The sequence below is a fragment of the Festucalex cinctus genome, chromosome 11 (genome assembly GCF_051991245.1).
Source record: "Festucalex cinctus isolate MCC-2025b chromosome 11, RoL_Fcin_1.0, whole genome shotgun sequence".
Lineage (NCBI taxonomy): Eukaryota > Metazoa > Chordata > Actinopteri > Syngnathiformes > Syngnathidae > Festucalex > Festucalex cinctus.
This window is the reverse complement of record NC_135421.1, coordinates 18,199,020-18,219,769: the sequence shown is the minus strand read 5'-3', so window position 1 is coordinate 18,219,769 and position 20,750 is coordinate 18,199,020. Positions and strand designations below refer to the sequence as shown.

At 38.3% G+C, this 20,750-nt stretch overlaps 2 protein-coding genes across 3 annotated transcripts; both read right to left on the bottom strand.

The window, feature by feature from the left end:
• Positions 1-466: 466 nt before the first annotated feature.
• On the bottom strand, positions 467-13,872 carry LOC144030577 (ras-related protein Ral-B). Its single transcript, XM_077537007.1, has 5 exons — positions 13,712-13,872; positions 5,586-5,770; positions 4,315-4,523; positions 4,064-4,241; positions 467-3,119 (listed from the first exon to the last, which is right to left on the bottom strand). The coding sequence occupies exons 2-5, from the start codon at positions 5,697-5,699 to the stop codon at positions 2,997-2,999; spliced, it is 624 nt and encodes a 207-aa protein (XP_077393133.1). The 5' UTR covers positions 5,700-5,770; positions 13,712-13,872; the 3' UTR covers positions 467-2,996.
• A 781-nt stretch (positions 13,873-14,653) lies between these two features.
• rmp64 (ribonuclease MRP subunit p64) lies at positions 14,654-19,905 on the bottom strand. 2 transcript variants are annotated; one of them, XM_077537700.1, is made up of 9 exons: positions 19,785-19,905; positions 19,465-19,619; positions 19,296-19,384; positions 18,804-18,932; positions 17,287-17,361; positions 16,892-17,187; positions 15,728-15,786; positions 15,418-15,656; positions 14,654-15,342 (listed from the first exon to the last, which is right to left on the bottom strand). In XM_077537700.1, the coding sequence occupies exons 1-9, from the start codon at positions 19,867-19,869 to the stop codon at positions 15,030-15,032; spliced, it is 1,440 nt and encodes a 479-aa protein (XP_077393826.1). In that variant the 5' UTR covers positions 19,870-19,905; the 3' UTR covers positions 14,654-15,029. The 2 variants fall into 2 exon arrangements, with proteins under 2 accessions (XP_077393826.1, XP_077393827.1); XM_077537701.1 differs by having other exon boundaries at positions 15,418-15,632.
• Between the last annotated feature and the right edge of the window lie 845 nt (positions 19,906-20,750).

The following is a 20,750-nucleotide window of genomic DNA, read 5'->3' as shown; positions in this document are numbered from 1 at the left end:
TTATTCTCCACACTTTTTTTTTTGCCGCGTAACAACTCCCACATAATACCTCCAATTTACACTGTTCAAATTTCAACTAGCTTAAAAAAAATTCACGCCTCCCGGGGTATATATCGTCTGATTCCACATTACTTACAGTATTTGCACAATTTAACGTTTAATATCAACTTTTCTCCATACATTTTCAATGGGAGAGGCATTGAACTTTTTTAAAGTATCACTTTCCACGCTCACTTCCGTACATATAACTCACCGTCATTACCAGATGTCTGATACTGCTTGGTGGCACAGTTGGTAAAACTCATTGTCCAGTAACCAGGAGGTCATCATTTCATAATATGTCTCTCAATTTATTTAATAAGCATTCCACATGCATTCAAACTCTTTGCATTCAGCTTTCAGCATTCCCATGCAATTTCTCCAGAAATTGCACTTAGTCTAGTTATTATTACAAGCACATTTTATTCACCACACTTTTTTGCCGTCAAACAACTCCCATATAATATTTCAGATTTACACCATTCAAATTTCAACTTACTTCAAAAATTCACGCCTTCTTGGGAACATATGGATTGATTCCACATTACTGACAGTACTCACACAATTTAACATTAGAGATCAACTTTTGCTCATTCATTTTCAATGGGACTGACACTGAATTTTTTCTAAGTCCCACATTCCACACCCACTTCCATTCAAACAACTGATCAGCATTAGCAGCTCCCCCAAGTTTCATTTCAGAAAAGATCATTGTGCAATTGTTTTACATAAACAAATGAATATACGAACCCGAAGGCAATCCATCCATTCTGTAAATAAAACGTGGTTACAGGCATTATCAATCCCTTCCTTCAGCTTCATACATCAATGTTCACTACAATTACATACAATGCCACAATCCTTTTAACTACAAGTTACTACTTAATACCTAGTACTACTAGTACTATTACTACTAGTAGTAATTAATAGTTACTAGTAATACTACTACTCCTCTTACTACTAGTAATTAATAGTTAATTACTTTGTAATTTTCATATAATTCATCTTTCAATTTCCTTCATTAGCATTCAGCTTAGCATTCAGCTTTCAGCATTCCCACGCAATTTCTCTAGAAATTGCACTTAGTCTAGTTACAAGAGTGGTTCAAAGATCCTCTCATGCCTCAGTCATTGCTCTGTTTAAAGCTAACGTTAGTTCGCTAGTATTAGCCAACATAAGAGTACGTTGGGGCACCATAGCTCAGTCATTTTAGGGTTAGTTGTCATGACAACATGACAATTGTTGAGTGGGTCAGTCGGTTTATGTATGCCAGCATTGCCCTTGGAATGAGGCTGACGAGTGAGGAAACTGCTTTGTCAGGTTTTGTCTGAGTGGTTAAAAATGATTTGTTGTTGTGTCCACATTTTACGACTGGTTTAATTGAGAATTAAAAACAGGCATTTGAGGTTGAGAGCCATGATATACATGGGAGTAAAACACTAAAAGTTATGTTTGAACATAATGTAATTGAATTCAGTGTTTTGTCTTTATGTGCCACTAGGGGGAGCCCATGTATCACTATTGGTACACTCACGAGAGTCAGTGAACTAGGTCGGGGTAAATTCCCCTTTGAGTAAAAGACACAAACGAGCCCTTAAGTGGCAAACACACAAAAAAAAATGAGTTCTATGTTTGGTTACAGAAGACTCTTACTAATACATTAAGTCTGTGGTATTTCCGTTGTTCTTTTGCATACTGCCAGGGGACATTTTCTATCCTCACCCTGTTTTGGAAACGGTTTCTGTGAAGGATTTCAGCAATGGGATGCACAAATTCTTCCATGTAGGATAACAATGAGCTTGTACAAATGGGTGGCAGTTTGTCACTGTCAAATGAGGGTGCTACAACAACTTTTGCCGTACAATAGACAATAGAACGAATCACAGGTAACAAAGCAACTTCTGCATCACATTTCAATAGCAGGAACATCCGTCACAATTTGTCTGCAGGGGATCAATATGCTACTTTTTTTTACAGGGTGCCTCAAAAGGTTTCATAAAAGTCTTCTCTGATTTCAAGCAATATGCAACTTTGCAGTCATTTGTGGTTATTGTGAGAGAACCAAACGTCAAATTATAACTTCAGAACGGCTTTGAAAGAAATTCATATCCAGTATTTATATTCCGTATATATAAAAACACGTTTATTCAGCAATGCTCACAGGATAGAAATAAAAACAGTCACAGTAGTGGGGTGGAAAAAGGCAAATTGAGGCAGGGGGGGGGAAGTACAAACAATGTTGGAAAAGTTACATTTTCCGTATAGTTAAGAAAAAGTTAGTGGGCTAAAATACATACATTCTGCCACTGAAATTGTTTGAACATTTTTTTTTTTTTGTGGCAACCTCTGTAGTGCACGTTCTTCAAAAGAAAGAATAGTCACTCCAAACTTGACCCCTCGTAGGAAACGGTCAGTAAAAGTGCACAGAATGACAATATATGAGGAGCACCAGATTTAAAAAAAACAACCACAACACATGATCCAAACATTATTTTGCAGTGGCTAGAAAAGGCAAATTCATCATAACAAGACATTAGGTTTGCTGTAAATTTGGTTTAACATTGACAGGCAGGACCATTAGAGTTAGTTTGCAGTAAAGTAAGAAGGCAATCCACAATGTTGATTCAGATTGAGATAGCAAAAAAATAAAAATAAAATACACCGGAGACAATCAAAGGCAGTTTGCGTCTCGGTGTCCCCGATACAAAAAGGACGTCCCAAAAATTAGAGTTAGTGTCACTGGCAGTTTGGTCGATGGTTCAGACCCATCCGTCTGTCCGTGGTTAGCTTCCGATGGCGCAGCAGCCCAAATGGCATCAAGCAACATTTAAGTAGTTGACATACGCAACTCGTACAAGTTGTATAAAAATGTACATTTGAATTGAATGGCACAAAAAAAAAAAAAAAAAAAACTGGGCAGTTGTTTTGCGTGTCATTAATGAGGGTCCGTGAGGATTTCAGAGTAGACAACATCTCTCTCTGAAGCTCTTCTTATTCTTCTTGTTCTTCCCTTTCCCATTTTTATCCTTGTTCTCAGACATTTTCTTCTCCCGGATGTCACGCATCAGGTCAAAGAAAACCTAAAGTGGGCAGCCAAAAACACACATAGCTACACATACAAGGGGAACACTTCAAGGTTGTGTGTGTGCATACAGTCGCTCACAGCTCAGCCAGGAACATCACAGGTTTTTTTTATTTTTTATTTTTTGCAGATGCTGTAGTATTGAATGGCGACTGTGATAATCTCTTTATTTCTTCTGTTAGTACACTACCTAGTGGCTGAATGGCGAATGTCAACTTAAAAACCTACAGCACATTGAGCTTCCCCAAAACACAAGAAAATAAGTTCTCAATGTGCTTAATTAAAAAAAAAAAAAAAAAAAAAAAAAAAAAAAAAAAAAAAAAACCGTGGGTTGTAATTATTATTCCAAAAATCTAACATGCCACTCGGTTTAAGGTGTTCATCACTTAACCAGTAGAGGGCAGTCATCCACTATACATGAAGAAGACGGGAACAGGAAGTTATTGACCTCATTCATGTCGCGAACGAGATTCGATTATTTGATGGAATAATCAACAGGATAATTGATTTTAAAAATATTCGATAGTGACAGCACTACCCACAATAATAATAAACAGTTATAAATAAATATATATTATTTTTATAGCTAATGATGTCACTATCGAATAATTATAATAAGAAGACTTTACAAATAATAATAATAATAATAATAATTTACAAATACACTATATTATTATGGCTAGTGATGTCACTATCAAATAATAATAATAATAATAATAATTATTATTATTATTATTATTATTATTAACAAATATAAATACATATAAATATAAGTATATATTATTATCATTATGGCTAGTGATGTCACTATCAAATAATAATAATAATAATAATAATTACAAATAACGTATATATTATTATTAATCATAATAATAAGCCACAATAATATTAATTGTTCATATATTTATTCTTCTGTTTTTGTGTGCGTGCGAGAATAATCACCTTATCAACATTGGCCCTGGTCTTGGCGGACGTCTCAACGTACTGCACCGCCCACTCGTCGGCCTTCCCGCGGGCCTCGTCCACGGACACCTGCCGACGGTCCTCCAGGTCCGACTTATTGCCCACCAGCAGGAGCGGGATCTTGTCCTCCTCCGCCTTCACTCGCAGGATCTGCTCCCTGCGAGCGCACGCAAACGTTTGTTCAAATGATCCAGGATGGAAACCTGACGGGCGGTCGGTCGGACGAGCACCTGAATTCCGCAGTGGCCGCGAACGACTCGTGCTCGGTGATGGAGAAGACGAGCAGGAAGCCCTCGCCGCTTCGAAAATAGTTGTCCCGGATGGCGGCGTAGTCCTCCTGGCCGGCCGTGTCCAGGATGTCGATCTGGACCTCCTCTCCGTCCAGGACCACTTTCTTCCTGTAGCTGTCCGCCTTGGTGGGCTCGTAGTCCTCCACAAACTGGCGACGATACCGCGCATTTCCTCTTCACATTTTAAATGAGTGATTCAGCAGCTTGGTGATGAAGTGCTGCCTCCACGAGTGAAAACAAGACCCGCCGCCTTTGCGGAGATTCACATGCACTTCACAGCTGTTTGTTTTTTGTTTTTTAGTTTTTGTAAGAGCTGATGCTCAAAGTGCACACACGTCTCATGTTTCTCACTCCCCTAGTCGCCATGGTAACAAAACCTGGACTCACAATTGGCCCAGTAGTATGTAGGTGGGGCAAACAGTGACTCAGGTGCAAGAGACATGTCAACCACCTCGAAACAGGCTAATTTTAGCAAAACAAAAAAAACAAAAAAAAACACAAAAAAGTCAAATGTGCTTCAATTCTTCATCCTTCGCGCATGACAGTGACAATTCTGAGAATAGTAGTATAGTATTGCGATTTAAAAACAAAACAAAACAAAAAAACATGCATATATTGGCTGACTTGGCCTGAATGTCCTAAATTCAACGACATTGAGGAAGTCGACATTTTGTCAGTGACCCTAACAATGGGGACATGCACACAACTGACACTTGATGAGGAACAACTTGTAGTACAATAACAATATCCGTCGGCGTCAACAATCGTTGTTCACAACGGCATGTTAGCTTACGTGCTAAAATTGTGCTAATGCTCTTTTAGTACGAGGGCAAAAAGGGAATTGAAGAGATTGTTCAGCAATGTCATGCCATAAGAAAGCAATTTTAGTGTAACTTAATACAAAACAATGATAAGAAAATAAGCAAATTTGTCAACAAGGAGGAGCAACAAAGAAATCACATTCCACTTTGTAAACACTAGTGGGAGGTTCCCAACACTTCATATCAAAAGACGTTAACAGCGATATGCCCCACTTCACTTCTAGGTAGTAAAACAATGTTGGAAATGTCATATAAATTGTGGAAAATGTTTAATGGCCAGTCTTTTGTTTTAGTTCACTTGTTAATTATTTAAGAAAAATATGAGTTGCGATTGCATGTATGAAATGTGCTATATAAATAAAGTTTGATTTGAAATGACCAAAAACTTACCTCATCATACATAAACTGCAGGGTGAGCGCCGACTTGCCCACACCGCCACTGCCCACCATGATCACCTTGTGCAGAGCAAGGGAACTCTGGTTTTTACTTTTACCGGTAGCCATCGTCGGGGAAGAGGTCGCGGCCTCGCTCGGACACGCCCGCACTCAAGACTTCTCGGCACTCCTGGCGCAACCTGCGAATGACAAGCGCACCGTTCAGAACCACAAGAAAAAAAAAAAAAAATCTTCAATCTTCCTGTTTGATTGACACCGACTCCTGAATCCGACAAATGGATTACGTCCACCAACTGTGAGGTTGTTTCAGTCGATGAGGTGTAAACAAACGAATCAAGACGGCCCTCGGCAATTCATTCCAGGCAAATTATACATTGGTCGTTTGATTTGATCTATTTTTATAAAGGTTTACAAAGATGATTATCGGGTATAATTGGCCTCATTTTAACACATATCTTGCAGTACTTTTCAGGAAAATCAGCCAAATGATGGGTTGCAGCACCAAAATACTCATTAAGTCCAATCATTTATCAAGGCACATCTGTGTCATTTAACATTCTATCAGAAATGCAGTGTTCCCTCGATTTCCGCACGGGTTAGGTTCCAAAAAATACCCGCAATAAATGAAATCCCCAAAAGTAGTTAGCTTTATGTTATACATTTATTATACATGTTCAAACCCCACACCAAACAGTTTATACACTTATCATTGAGGCATTTACATTTTCCCCCCATTTCTCTCTTATTTAAAAATTATCAATGTTACACTACTGTAAAAAAAAAAAAAAAAAAAATCAAAAATTGCACCAAAAAGTGAACCGCGTTATAGCAAGGGAACGCATTTTACATCGGTTACAAATATAAACCGATTATTAATTCAGGGAGCCAATAACCAATATTTTAAGCTGATATTAAATTTAATTTCAGTAAGAGTGGGTATGATATTTTGACATAAAATTACAAAAAAAAATTAGGGGTGTGAATTGCCTAGTACCTGATGATTCAATTGGTATCACTATTCATAGGTCACGATTCGATATCGATTAATCCCGGTGCAGATTTATTTGTCAATTGTAGCGATTTTTTTGTACTCATATTTAGAAAATGCTAATCAGTAAACTTGTACATGTACACTGCAAGATTTGTATGAATATGTATTTATTTATCTCAGACTTCAGTATTATAACTGTGAGCCACTGTATTTAACAAACAGGTTATAATCTGTTTCATGTTTGAACGGCATTGAAATAAAATATTAAGGCTTAATGTTCCATTAATATAACATTTCTTCATGATTAAGGTGTGAACTAGGGGTGTGAATTGCCTCGTACCTGACGATTCGATTCGTATCACGATTCACAGGTCACGATTCGATTCGTATCACGATTCACAGGTCACGATTCGATTCGATACCGATTAATCCCGATACGAATTTATAAGTCGATTGTTGCGATTTTTTTTCATTCAAATTTAGAAAATACTAATCAGTAAGCTTGTACAGTGTAAGATTTATATGAAAATGTATTATTTATTTATCTGAAATTTCAGTCTTATAGAGGTTGTAATCTGTTTCATGTTTGAACAGCATTAAAATAAAATATTAAGGCTTAATGTTCCGTTCATATAACATTCTTCCATGCTCAAGGTGTGAATCCTAAAAAAAAAAAAAAAATCGATTCTGCCGATTATTGAATCGATTCGAGAATCGCGCGATGTAGTATCGCGATATATCGCCGAATCGATTTTTTTTTTTTAACACCCCTAGTGTGAACCGTTACTCTAAGTAAGACATTTTGCTGAATATTTTTCCATCAAAAATGGAAATTTAAAAAATCGATTTGGCCACCTATTGAATCGATTCAAGAATTGTGAGCTGTAATATCGTGATATATTGCCGAATCGATTTTTTTTAAACACCCCTACAAAAAAAATATATTCAATTTTTAACTCACTGTTGTTGAAATGTCTGAAAGCAATGATAATTGAACAATTTTTCAGATTTGCAAAATGTTTTTGTTCTTATTTTAGGCAATAGATGTATTAAAATTCTAACAAAAAGTTCAGGGTGCTTCCAAGGTTACCAGTACGCCTTGAAAACTTAATACCACAGCTCCCTATAGTTGTCTACATGAAATACAGTACATTTTTCCACAATCTTAAACTTTCATGTGTCTTTTGTTTTGTTTCCAAACAAAAACAAAAAAAAAGGTACAAAGAGTTCTGATTCCCAGGTTCAGCATCATCTCTTCTTATAAAGTTAACTGAAAACGTGAATAAATAGTTTGCTAATATTCATTCAAAGACCAAATATATTGGTGCCGATTAGAATGTCTCTGCAAGTGAACACTCCAACAACAAGACATACCACTGAAGTAACCTACAGCGGAATTCCAAACACACAAAAGGTAAACATCCTCGTCGAGATTACGACTTGTAATCTCCAAGTATTATCGCTTCACACTATACGTCATTGTCCAAAAAGCCCATGGCCACATGACTTGCATTACGAGGTAAAGAAAAAGGTCAAGTGTGCCAAGTGTCACCGTGTGGCATCATCTGCCTGAGCAGGAAGTGAGTCCATCGTGTCGTGTGTCCTTCCTGCCTTTGTTAGCAAAAACAGGTCAGTGAAAGACTTGATGGACAGGATGCCCACACGTGCCCGACTCAGCATTTTACGCATGGGGGAGACGGGCGGGAGGTGTCAACCTAAATTATTCAAATGTGACCCATTTCCAAGTGCAGACATTTGTAATACGGTAAATAAATATATCAGATGTATAATACGTTCAGGTTGCTCAGCAAAATACTTGAAACGTGTCTAAATGGACTGGTCCAAATAAAAATGTGAAGTGTGAGCAATGGGAAAAAATGGAAATGGTATTTAGGCCTGACCCATATAAGGAAGATGGTGTCTCGAGACCACTTGGACTACCGAGCTCCTGAAATATACATAAAACAGTGCAACATGGACGACTCACTCGTGTGTTGAAACTAGGACAGTTTCCCTCCCACTATAGCATTGATGCAATATGATCCCCCCCCCCACCACCACCCCACAGCTGACTGTGATGAAAGACGACAGAACCAACAAACGACACTCAAGCCAGTGTGCTGCCAAAAGCAGGCCACGTAAAACAGGCAATTTCTACTACAAGGTAGCACATCATGTAAACGTTTCGGACCATTAGGCACCAGACAACGCTGCGTCCATTAAAAGTAACTATTGTACCTCGCCGTCACGCCCACAAGGGCTAACAATGAATACATAATTATACGAATGATGCGAGTTCACTACAATATCAAAATCTCACTGCTAAATATATTGGACTGCGATACCTTGACTTACAAGCGGCCTGGCCAGATATGAGACGCCACTAGACGAGATGATTTTTTTTTTTTTATGATAATTGCAATATTCTAGCAATAATCATTTGCTTTTGTTTTTTTTTTTCAAGAAATAAATTAATCTGTATGAAGAAATAAAAAACTAATCTGTATGATGATAAACATGTGTACATAAGTGTTTTGGGCGGCACGGTAGTCGAGTGGTTAGCACGTCCGCTTCCCAGTTCTGAGGTCTCCGGTTCGAGTCCAGGCTCGGACCTTCCTGGGTGGAGTTTGCATGTTCTCCCCGTGCCCGCGTGGGTCTTCTCCGGGTACTCCGGTCTCCTCCCACATTCCAAAGACATGCATGGCAGGTTAATTGGGCGCTCCGAATTGTCCCTAGGTGTGCGTGTGAGTGTGGACAGTTGTTCGTCTCTGTGTGCCCTGCGATTGGTTGGCAACCAGTCCAGGGTGTCCCCCGCCTACTGCCCAGAGCCAGCTGAGATAGGCGCCAGCAGCCCCCGCGACCCTTGTGAGGAATAAGCGGTCAAGAAAATGGATGGATGGATGGACATAAGTGTTTTGGTGATATAAATTAGCCTTACGCTAAAATAAAGGCAAGTCAATGAACCCTGATGTAACTCTTTGACTGCCACAAACGCTTAATAGCATATGCTAAAATCACAATGAATGCCGCCAAACACGTTAATTGAAGTTTTTTTTTTTTGTCCATTTTCTCAATGCAACATCTTGTGCAGCGCTGCTTTGTCATCGTGGTTGTGAAAAACACCCACTAACTATGACCACCAGATGGTAGCATTGGATCTCTTTTCAACGAGCTCCCTGTGTAGCAAAATTACAAAACATGACGAAATACAACGTTTTCAATGATGACGTGAATGGTCAAAGCCTTTGTCACATTTAATCTAATTCACAAGCGTCACTAAACAAAAAATATTAGTGTCAATGTCACTGTTGTGCACAAAATGTATCTTTTCACAACAAGCTTGTTTTCTCTTTATTTTTTCCATTTTCGCTTGATGTAACCCAAATTACCTATTTTCAAATGGTGATTACTAAAGAACGGAATAAAGTAGAAACACTTTCTTTCTAATGAAAGAAAGGAAATGCGATCTTTCATGTAGTTAATCGCCATGCTTATGTCACCATAGCACACAATATTCAGTTTGCCTTGAAATGAGTTCAAATGCTCGAAATCGACTGGCACTGTCAGGGTTGTTTTTGGGATAACGTTTGGCAGTCACAGACTTAACATGAAAGTGTGTAGATTTGACAAATAACGAGACAAAGGAGAACATCTTCCCTTGTGGGTCACAACACAGTCCTCTTAATTCACCAAAAACAAAAGCGCAAAAAGATTTGGAAGCCAATGATGGTTCAAGAAATAGTACGGTAGTCTCAATCCAAACTGTGCATTACAATCTTTCACAGTATTCTGTAATGAATTCCATCTCTTGAGATATGCGAGTTTGCCTAATCAAGCATCCGCAGAAGGTGTCAGGTGATTTTAAGAGCAAATTAGTCTCTCTTGTAAAGATTGTATAAAGCAGCCACTCGGAAATGTTAGCAACAGCATACTAATGCATACTAATGACACCGATGATTGCCAAGGGATGTCAACAGAGGGCTCTTTGACCAAATCAGCCCCACTAGTACTCCCCAACACAAATAGAAATTCAGTTACATAGAAGAGCATTAGTTCAGCATTGTGAGTATCACGCACAGAAAAATATTAAATTAAATTAAAATTAAAATTTGCTTCTACCTTCTTCTTCTGTTCTTGAGTAGTCCCGTTGTAGAACATGGATTGGTATCCCCCCCCCCAAAAAATAAAAAACTATGTCACTGCTCTGTGACTTTGGCACCAATATATATATATATATATATATATATATATATATATATATATATATATATATATATATATATTTGTATATGTGTATATATATATGTATATATATATATATATATATATATATATATATTGCTTTTTTGACATCTAAAAACAGCAAAACATGACAAAAAGGGATTCTGATGACTAAAAAAAAAAAAAGATTTTTTTACAGCAAGGTTATTTTAGTTAACTAAAACTAACGAACAAATAAAAACTAAAATTCAAAAAACAATTTCGTTAATAAAACAAAATTTAAAAAATGTTTTTTAAAAACGAAAACTAACTGAAAAAACATTTTATGTTTACCAAACTAAAACTATAATTATAGCAAAAATGTCCGTTTTTAGTCTTTGGTGATTAATTGAATGCATGAGCCTTTGGGGATGATTTTAAATATGATTGTAAGTAGATTTATTTTGATATTGACTGGAATAAAGACTTTTGAAAAAGTGCGTCACACAGGAGTGACGTCATCTCGCAGCAGCCAATAGAAAGCGCATTCAGATGACGTCGCTACCATGGTGCTTTTTAAATATTGCGCACGAGCAATACATTTTTTTAAACTAAAAATAATACTGAAACTAACTAAAACTAAGCATTTATTAAATAACTAAAACTATTTTTTTTTAAAAACTACCATGGAAACTAATTACAACGAAATTGAACTAAAAATTTAAATTTAAATTCAAAAAACAAAACTCAAACGAAATACAAACTAACTAAAATGAAAAATTCCAATACTATGATATCCAGCTGACGAATGTAAACATCCACGATGTCTTTATGAAATAAAACACCACCTATGAACGGGAATCCATGATTTAAACCAACCAGCTGGAACTCATTGAAGCCAATCTTATCAGCATTTACGAGCATGTTACAGTTTCACTGGCTCACAACTTGGAAATCGAGTGAATTATAACTATGACTTGCTTAAAACTGCTCCAACATGATGATAACGTAAGCCGCTTTGTTGTATTCGACCATTTCTCAACTATGAATCATCTGATGATCTTTTTTGCAAAGCTTTTGCCATTTCATCGAAAAGAAAGCAAACATGGAGCCTCTCCTCCCTTTTGCTCTTGCGACACCGTCCAACTCTTCTTGGAAGACTTTTTGGAGTGTCCCACTGGGGATTTTTGAACAGAATTTGCGAGGTAAGACGTCACTGACGTTGGATCACAATCTCTAGTCCCCTTTTTACGTTGCCTGTAAAAGCTTTTTTACAATTTATTTTCCTGTCAGGCATCATTCTGTATAAAACAGCACTGACATGAAACAGAGGATTGAAGTCCACTCTGAATTTTTCCATTACAAGTTTTCAGAGATGCCTCATTCTGTATTTAAAACAGCTCCGATACGTCCATTTTGCACAATCGTGCGTGAAAAGGGTCTCGAAATGAAGTAAAAGTAAAGGAAAAGCCTACTAGAACAACATAGGTTTATTTAGGGTGAATTACATGCTTCTGAAATGGCAACAGAGTTTCATCTATCCTAAGTAGAATGTGATTGGTCAATTAAACACAACCACACATGGATATGAGTCTCGGTTGCTAAACTTTGAACTTTGGGCATAGCTGGCGACGTTTTGCAAACTAGCGGGTTCCAAACACCCGGTCCTGCTATGGTACCTTTCACACATGACATGATGTCACCTGCGGAAAAAAAAAAAAAAAAAAAAGTCTTTGGAAAAAACTGGCCAGTGGAAAAGACGCTCGACAATCCCATCACAACAGAGCTATTTGAAGGTAACCGCCACTTCCCTCCCTGTTGACATAATGCAGACATGACAGCCTGGTATGTACTCTTCCGAATCCCTCGCCTCACTTTCCAAACAGCGTTAGAAAAGGTCTCTGTAACCTGCACCTCCATGGACAAACAAAATGAGAAAATGAGAAGCCAGCGACGTTTTATTTTAACCGATGCCCCCAACTTACGTGTTAGTTTCTGTACAGGTCACATAACATAAGAGACACACAAACACATTTTGTGGTGAATCTTCCATTATTTTGCCATTATAGTCAGCTTTTGTTTTGCCCACACGCCATACACCGAAACGACTCAAGTCCTGTGGTAACTCACAGCATCCTAGGTCTCATAATGTGTCAAAGAGTCCTCAATTTACGACGGCGTTTCTAATTTTTAAGTACAACACCGAGGCTAATGCAGTAGTTTACATGTCATATTTGCAGTAAGAATTGTAGGTGTGTGGAAAAAAATACTTCGAGACCATAAATCTACAATCAAATGAAAAGAAATTGTATTCTCTAAATGTCGTATGTCGGGACCACATTCCAAATAGTTTTCTCCTGGAGAGTTTAACATTTAAAGAATGAACTCAAACCTGCACATTAACGCAATTTTGAGCTAATTATGATCATTTGGTGAACTACGAATAGTAGCTTTACTTAGACTTACGACGAATCATGGTGTTAAATTACAATTCGCCGTACGTTGAACATCACATGAGCTTCATAAAGCAGGAGGACGGTTGGGTGTGTCGCCTACTCAGCAAGAAAACTTTTTAGCACAAATATTCACCTTCGTGGGGAAACATTTCACAGCAAAAGCCACGATCGTGTACATAACTATCGATAAACCATACATATCACATTACACTTGCTATTTAACAACAACGCTAGTTATGTTATGTCAATGTTAATTCATAAGTAGACAATTTTCGAGTTTGCTTCTCCAAGATATATTTCATGCAACTAAAATCTCATTAGCACGTCGCTGTTAAAATAGTTGCAATAGTGAGTAAACTTGACAGTGATTAATAGATAAAGTAAGTCTGGAAACGGAACCAAGAGGTAGCTTGGAAGCTAACGACCAAAACTAGAACCATACCCAACACATTTATCAAATGGTCTCAACTTACCAAATGCAGGATTTGTATTTCTGCCTTTGGTCGATGCAATCTGGAAGTTTGGCTTAACGGACCATATCGACGCATTGGTTCCTCCAACATAAATGTAATAATTAAAAAAAAAAAAAAAAAAAAAAAGGCAGACCCAGCAACAAAAGCCACACCTTCCGGATGTCAACCAGCAACGGCCAACAGTCGTCATTGTCAAGACGCGATCGGTGACCCCCTGCACGATCGGTTACGGGCATGCGCAGAAGATCGGTCATCTTGGATCGCTAACTACGGCAACCACACTAGAACAAATACCTTATATGCGTGTGCGATATTGCGCGTTCGTAAAAATACGATACATTAACCTCTATATAGATTATCGATGAATTTTGCTTTAAATGTAAATCTGTTATTTTTAATCCTATAATATGAACATTTTACATTTGACCTATTTACAGTGAGTCTGCATTGTTGTACTTTACAGTAAGTCTGCGGTGTGTGTGTGTGTGTGTGTGTTTTAAATGAATACATTTAATCCTGGGGGCACATGCGCCACCATGCGGTCAAACTCAGAAATCGCATGAAGAGAAACAAAACAAAAAAACACTGTTATATGCCTCCAACACAGTGTGTGTCAAAATCTACCTTTCGTAGAAGACATGGTTGGGTACAAACCTGCTTTTATTTCAAATAAAATTAATATATTTCACTCTTTAAAATTTAAACTAAACAAAAACAAACGTTCACATGTTTGGTACCTTTCGCAATGTCTGGTTTATTTTGTATGTGTGAACGTGTTTGGACCTCTAGTTGGCGATCCAAGATGGCCGATCTTCTGCGCATGCGCGTCGTAGATCGTGCAGGGGTCCGATGGCGTCTTGACAGTCCTCATGCCCCCCCCTTTCCAAACACGTTGGAAAATTTGTTACTGTCTAAGGTTTTGGTGGAAGGATAAAATACAAGCAATTCAAAAGTTTTTATTCCATCATTTAAGACTTAATTGAAGACTAAAAATGACAAATGTGAACGGTTGTCTCTTTTAATGTGTCAGCAGTGTGAATGATTGACAGGTCACCTGTCAGGGTCCATCCCACCTGCGAGCTTGCACGTGTTAATTGTGGGAATGCTAAAAGCAAAATCGTCTTTTTATTGTCCACACTTTTTTTCCGTGTAATAACTCCCACATAATACTTCAAATTTACACCGTCATGATTTTCAACAACCCAAGTTGGCTCACGTTAAATACTTCGCTTGGGAAATATTTTATTAGCATTCAGCATTCCCATGGAATTTCTGCAGAAATTTCACTTTGTCTAGTTGACAAAGAAATCTAACTCAGTCACACACCCACAGAGGCAAAAATCTCATCTATGTCATCATAGTCATCATTAAAGATGGATGCTGTTGCTCTGCTTAACCAATCACCGTTTGCCAGCATGGATGACACACGCTTCTTTGGCTTGAGTCTCTTCGTCGTTTTACTTCTCATTTTCGAAGATCTAAACTGTCTCCAAAGTGAAGAGAGAGACATTCTCAAGATGCCCCGCCTCCGGCACAGAGTGGAGGGGCGGGTATTCTTCCGTAGCGGGCCTCGAACGCCGCAGAAAACCCGGCGAGTTTCTCGCTTGAACGTCCGCAACTTCTTCTGCAAGCTGCAAAACGAAAAATGCATCACATTCAATTCTGTGTTGCCCGGTGACGCGTTGCCGGACGTTTGTCGTCCTTACTTGCCACCCGCAGCCTCTGCGCTTCTCATTTGCTGGCACTTCAACCTCAGGAAGGTTAAACGGCGTTTGGTTGAATTCATGTTGCGAGATTGGCACCACATGATCATTTTGTCCAGACTGGAAGTCATGTTTTTGAAGGTGGCTACTTGCTTGGTGTGTCTGTGGCACACTCGTTCCCTCTCAGACTGCCGCCGTTCGTTCGGGAGGATCGTCTTCTGCAGTACCATAACACGACGACACTTTGATCAGATAAGAAGCAGGCAGTAGCACATGCATGGCGGAAAACGTTGAATGCTGCCCAGTTACATACCTTTGCTATGGTCCTGTGATTGGTCTGAACGCGCTTTACGCTAGCATCCAACAACAGCTCTGAAATACATTTTTTTAAATTATTGTTATTGTTTCCACGCACAACAATGTGGACAGCTGGTAATTTGCTGTTGGTCCATTTCACCGGGTTTAAAAAAAAAATACAATAATAATAATAATAATAATAATTGTCATTATGGTTTAATAGCTCAAAGTTATGTGTTGTAAATGGGCTTCTATAGATCATGCAAAATGCTCCTTTCAGTTTGTAAAAAATAAATAAATAAAATTTAAAAAAAAACATCTACAACAGCTGTTGCTCATTGCTGCCATCAAGTGATAGTTTTTTGTTTTTGTTTTTTTAAAGCTAATGTTTCATCCATCCATCCATTTTCTTGACCGCTTATTCCTCACAAGGGTCGCGGGGGCTGCTGGCGCCTATCTCAGCTGGCACTGGGCAGTAGGCGGGGGACACCCTGGACTGGTTGCCAACCAATCGCAGGGCACACAGAGACGAACAACCATCCACACTCACACGCACACCTAGGGACAATTCGGAGCGCCCAATTAACCTGCCATGCATGTCTTTGGAATGTGGGAGGAGACCGGAGTACCCGGAGAAGACCCACGCGGGCACGGGGAGAACATGCAAACTCCACCCAGGAAGGTCCGAGCCTGGACTCGAACCGGAGACCTCAGAACTGGGAAGCGGACGTGCTAACCACTCGACTACCGTGCCGCCCAGCTAATGTTTCAATATTGGCATATATATCTTCTCTTCCATTTACTTTTTTGTTTCTCTCCTTCTCGGCGAGCAGAGAGGGGAGGGCCGAGCAAAATAGGAGGAGGGGGACGGAGAGTTTAGACAAAAGGCTGTTACACGGATGTCTTCTGATGAATGTGCATTATTCTTTACAAAAATGAAAAAATAAATAAATAAATAAGTACATTTAAAAAAACTAAACGAAAAAAAAACAGGTAGCCCTAAAAACTTACTAGCCCAAAGGACAACATGAGCAGCTCACAGGTCTGGTCTAAAAATACCTCACCAGTAACAGAACACTCTGACTTGCTTTAAAAAAATAAATAAATATTTTGTTAAAAAATACAATAAAATAAAATTGTGTTCAATCGGAAAAAAACACACACTACAATCGTCTCCCACCTCTTCGCACAGCAACACCCAGGTCTTCTTTCACCTTCCTCATCAGTTGCCGGTTGACCATGACGGGAGGTTTCTGCCTCTCCTTCCCGGCCTCGTGAGCTGCGACGCAGACGTCAGGTGTCGCCTCCGCATCCAGTAACGCTGCATGAGAAGGGCCGAGGAAGTCGGCCATATCAGCGGGCAGCTTGAAGTCCGTGAGGTAGGGCATGGGCCGAGCCAGGGTCACTTCTGCCCGCAGCTCCAAGAGGTGCAGGTAGAGGGCCGACAGGCAGGTGAGGATTCCTCTGAAAATAATCCTGATGGCCAAGAAACGACCGTGGGCGACTGCCGTTTAATTGACGCATACGATCCAAAAAGCAATTTAAATATACATGGAAAAAATGGAGACGTCTCACCAGAAGCGACTGAACATGCTGATTAACACCATATTCAGGATGATAAACTCGTGTCGCATATGCTGCTTGGATAATCTGAGGGTGAATATTTAAGGATAGCATGGATGTCACTATTGAATCTTTTTAAAAATATTATTCCATCAAATAATTGCAGCCCAACCACATGATTTTTTTTTGTTTAATCCACTACGGTTGAACCTGAGTTGAATTTATATTATTGGCTGTAGATATGCATTACTGAACACCAACAAAATTAGCCTATGCTAAATGGTTAGCAAGCGCATTAGTGATTACCTTATAAAGGTAAACAAATGCTAAACATCATTATGTAGTTCACACATCATATCTAGATGAATTGAATTGAGTGGATATAACAACTAATTATTTGTTATCTTCTGTGCGTGAACATTAAACACCAACAAAATTAGCTGAGGCAAAATGGTTAGCAACCGCGATTAGCATCGGCGCACTAGCTATTACCATTTAATTGTGAACAAACACTAAACATGATTATTTAGTTCACACATCATATCTAGATGAATTGAATTGAGTGGATATAACTACGAATTATTGGTTATCGTCTGTGCATGAACATTAAACGGCAACAAAATTAGCCTATGTTAAACGGTTAGAAATCACGATTAACAATAGCGCACTAGTTATTACCTTATAATGGTAAACAACCGCTAAACATGATTATTTAGTTCACGCATCATATCTACATGAGTTGAATTGAGTGTATATAACTACTTATTATCTTCTATGTGTGTGAACATGAAAAACCAACAAAATTAGCGTATGCTAAACCGTAGCAATCGCGATTAGCATCAGCGCGCTAGGAATTACATTTAAGGTAAACACTAACGACCATTTTGTTCACACGTACATCCGTATATCTACATTACACATAGAAGAGTGTCTTAAAAGTCACTTGGATACGATGTTTCAACAATAAATGAGTTAAAGTGGAGCCGAGCTGCCTGTTAGCTACAATGAGCTCAATAACTTCCTGTCCACTGCATGTGTCTTTATAAAAAATAAAAAATAAAAAATAAAAAGTCCTTGTAGAAATACGGACGACGGCGCAAACATGTTTTTGAGGAAGACATTTTCAGTCAACCTATTTTTAAAGTCAACTTATCCGACTCGGTCGACTTTTTTAGGGCTGTGCAATTGATCAAAATTTAATTATTACACGATTGTCCAAAAAAAAGAAAATAAAATAAAAACCTTTTTTTTGTTGTTTCAATTCATACATTTGCATCTTTATTAAATTTTGAAATAACAAATTTAATAAATTGTTTTATCCAAAAATAACTTGCATAATTATAGTGTTGCAAAGAATTTTATTTGTCTTAAAATTTTTTATGTCTAAACATTTTCTTTTGTACCATAAAAATAAATGATCCTAGTTGTGATTTCAATTACGACTAAGATTTGATTATGAAGATTTTCTTCATAATCGAGCAGCCCCTACTTGCTGTTTAATCTGGCGGCGGCGCATGTGCAAAGGATACATAAAAGCTCTGCTACAGCGTTTCAACGCGCAGCTCATCAGTTGCGCGGCTCCCAGCACTTTGAGACATTGCCACTCCAGCGTGGGTTGGCTGGGGAGATCACCCTCACCCACCTTCACTCTTTGCAAACTGAAAGCAGACACAAGAAACACCCAAGAGTTGAATTTGCACCGTAACCACTACTTACAAGTTGATCAAGTTGATTTTTGCTGTTCTTGTTTGTTTTCTTAGTGTGGTTCCGAGTGTGTTGACAATTCCGAGATGACGTCATAAGTCGAAATAGTGAAAGAAATCTCTCCATTCATTGAAAAGCATTAAGAGACTTTGGATCATTGTGATTTGATTTGTGAGGATTATTTTGATTTCAAAGTGTGATGAAAAATATAAAAATCTTCCTGCATGGTTTGTATGATCGTCACAGACAAAAAGCAAGGATCAGAAATGCCCGGATGCTTGGAATTGTTAATAGCACGAGATTGTGGTTGTGCCTACCATTGGGACATGTTGGGGCACAATTCCTTCAGATTTTGCAGAGCGACGTCCAGCTTCATCTCCTTCAGTCTGTTAATGCACTGTTCCAGCTGGATGACATAAATCAGACATACGAAAATAAGCTCGTGCCAGGCATCGCATGATGTTGCATTTGAACTTGCACCCTTACCTGCTTTAGGACTCGAAAGGTTTTGTTGCTTCTCGCGCTGTTGTTGAAATCGTACCGCAAGACGTACAGAACTCGAACTTCCGTCTGAAGATACTTACTTCGAAGTACTTTAAGAACTTTGTCAATTTCCGTCAGCAGGTTTTTCACAATCGTGCCTGGAAACAACAAACTTGGCCATTTCTTATTTCGCGACGCTTACGCTATTTTCGCCACACTCCCACGTGGCTTACACACAACACGCCCATACACGATTTCATAAGTTAGATTGGACTGACAGCACACAAAAATAATAACAATACAATCAGAGCAAATTTTCTAACCTGTTTTTGCCGTAAAATTCGCATGGACGCTGGAAATAGCGCTGGGCATCGGGACATGTGTCCTGTTCCAGATATTTCGTGCCATTTTGTGTTAGGAAAATACGGAAGTCCCACAGCCAATAGCGAACGTGTAAATTGTGACGTCAAAAGTAGACGTTAAAAGAAACAAGACTGCGTGATTTTGCGCAATCCAAATTTGTTCATTTGTTTTGTTCGCCATTTGACCAAAATGAAATACAAAAAATATTAGCATTTGACCGTGTTATTAATATGTTCTCACATACAATTATAATAAACTTTGCAATGCTTTTTTAAAATCTCGTTTTGGCTGTTTTACAGTATTGACAGTATATATTATTTTTTATTTCGTCTTCAGTGAAGAGGGGTACACCTGTATCCTCAATGGATGGAATGGAAGTTTTTCTATTGTCCATTATGATTATTATGATCAGAATTGAAATGATGATCCTCGGGTGTTTGCTGGCATCAAGTGGTCACAATCAAGTAATGCATGTTCAGCGTCTTCGACTTGAAATAGTCCCTCTTCCAGACCCAAAAACAAAACAAAACACATTTACTTCCGTATGTAATACGTTAACCATAAAAATAAATTGAAGAGATTATATAACCTACGACATTTGATAATAATGCTAAATTTAAACTTTGCCAAAACGTCAAATAAAAGTATTCCTTGTTGTTGCATCCATCCAGTAATTTGTTCTCGAGCTACTTCATGGGCACTCGTTAATGTGAAGGGCAACAACTTTTGATACACACTTCTGAAGCAACAAATTTGCTCATCTAAATTAATAATGAATTATTTGTATGTACATGTGAAGACACTGATCATCTTAATGTGGTTTCTCACAATAATTAGAAAGGTCAATATCAATATGCAACATTTTAATTTTTAAAAAGCTTTGCCAGTGTCTGCATTTTCAATTGATCAGTGCTAAAACATTCCTA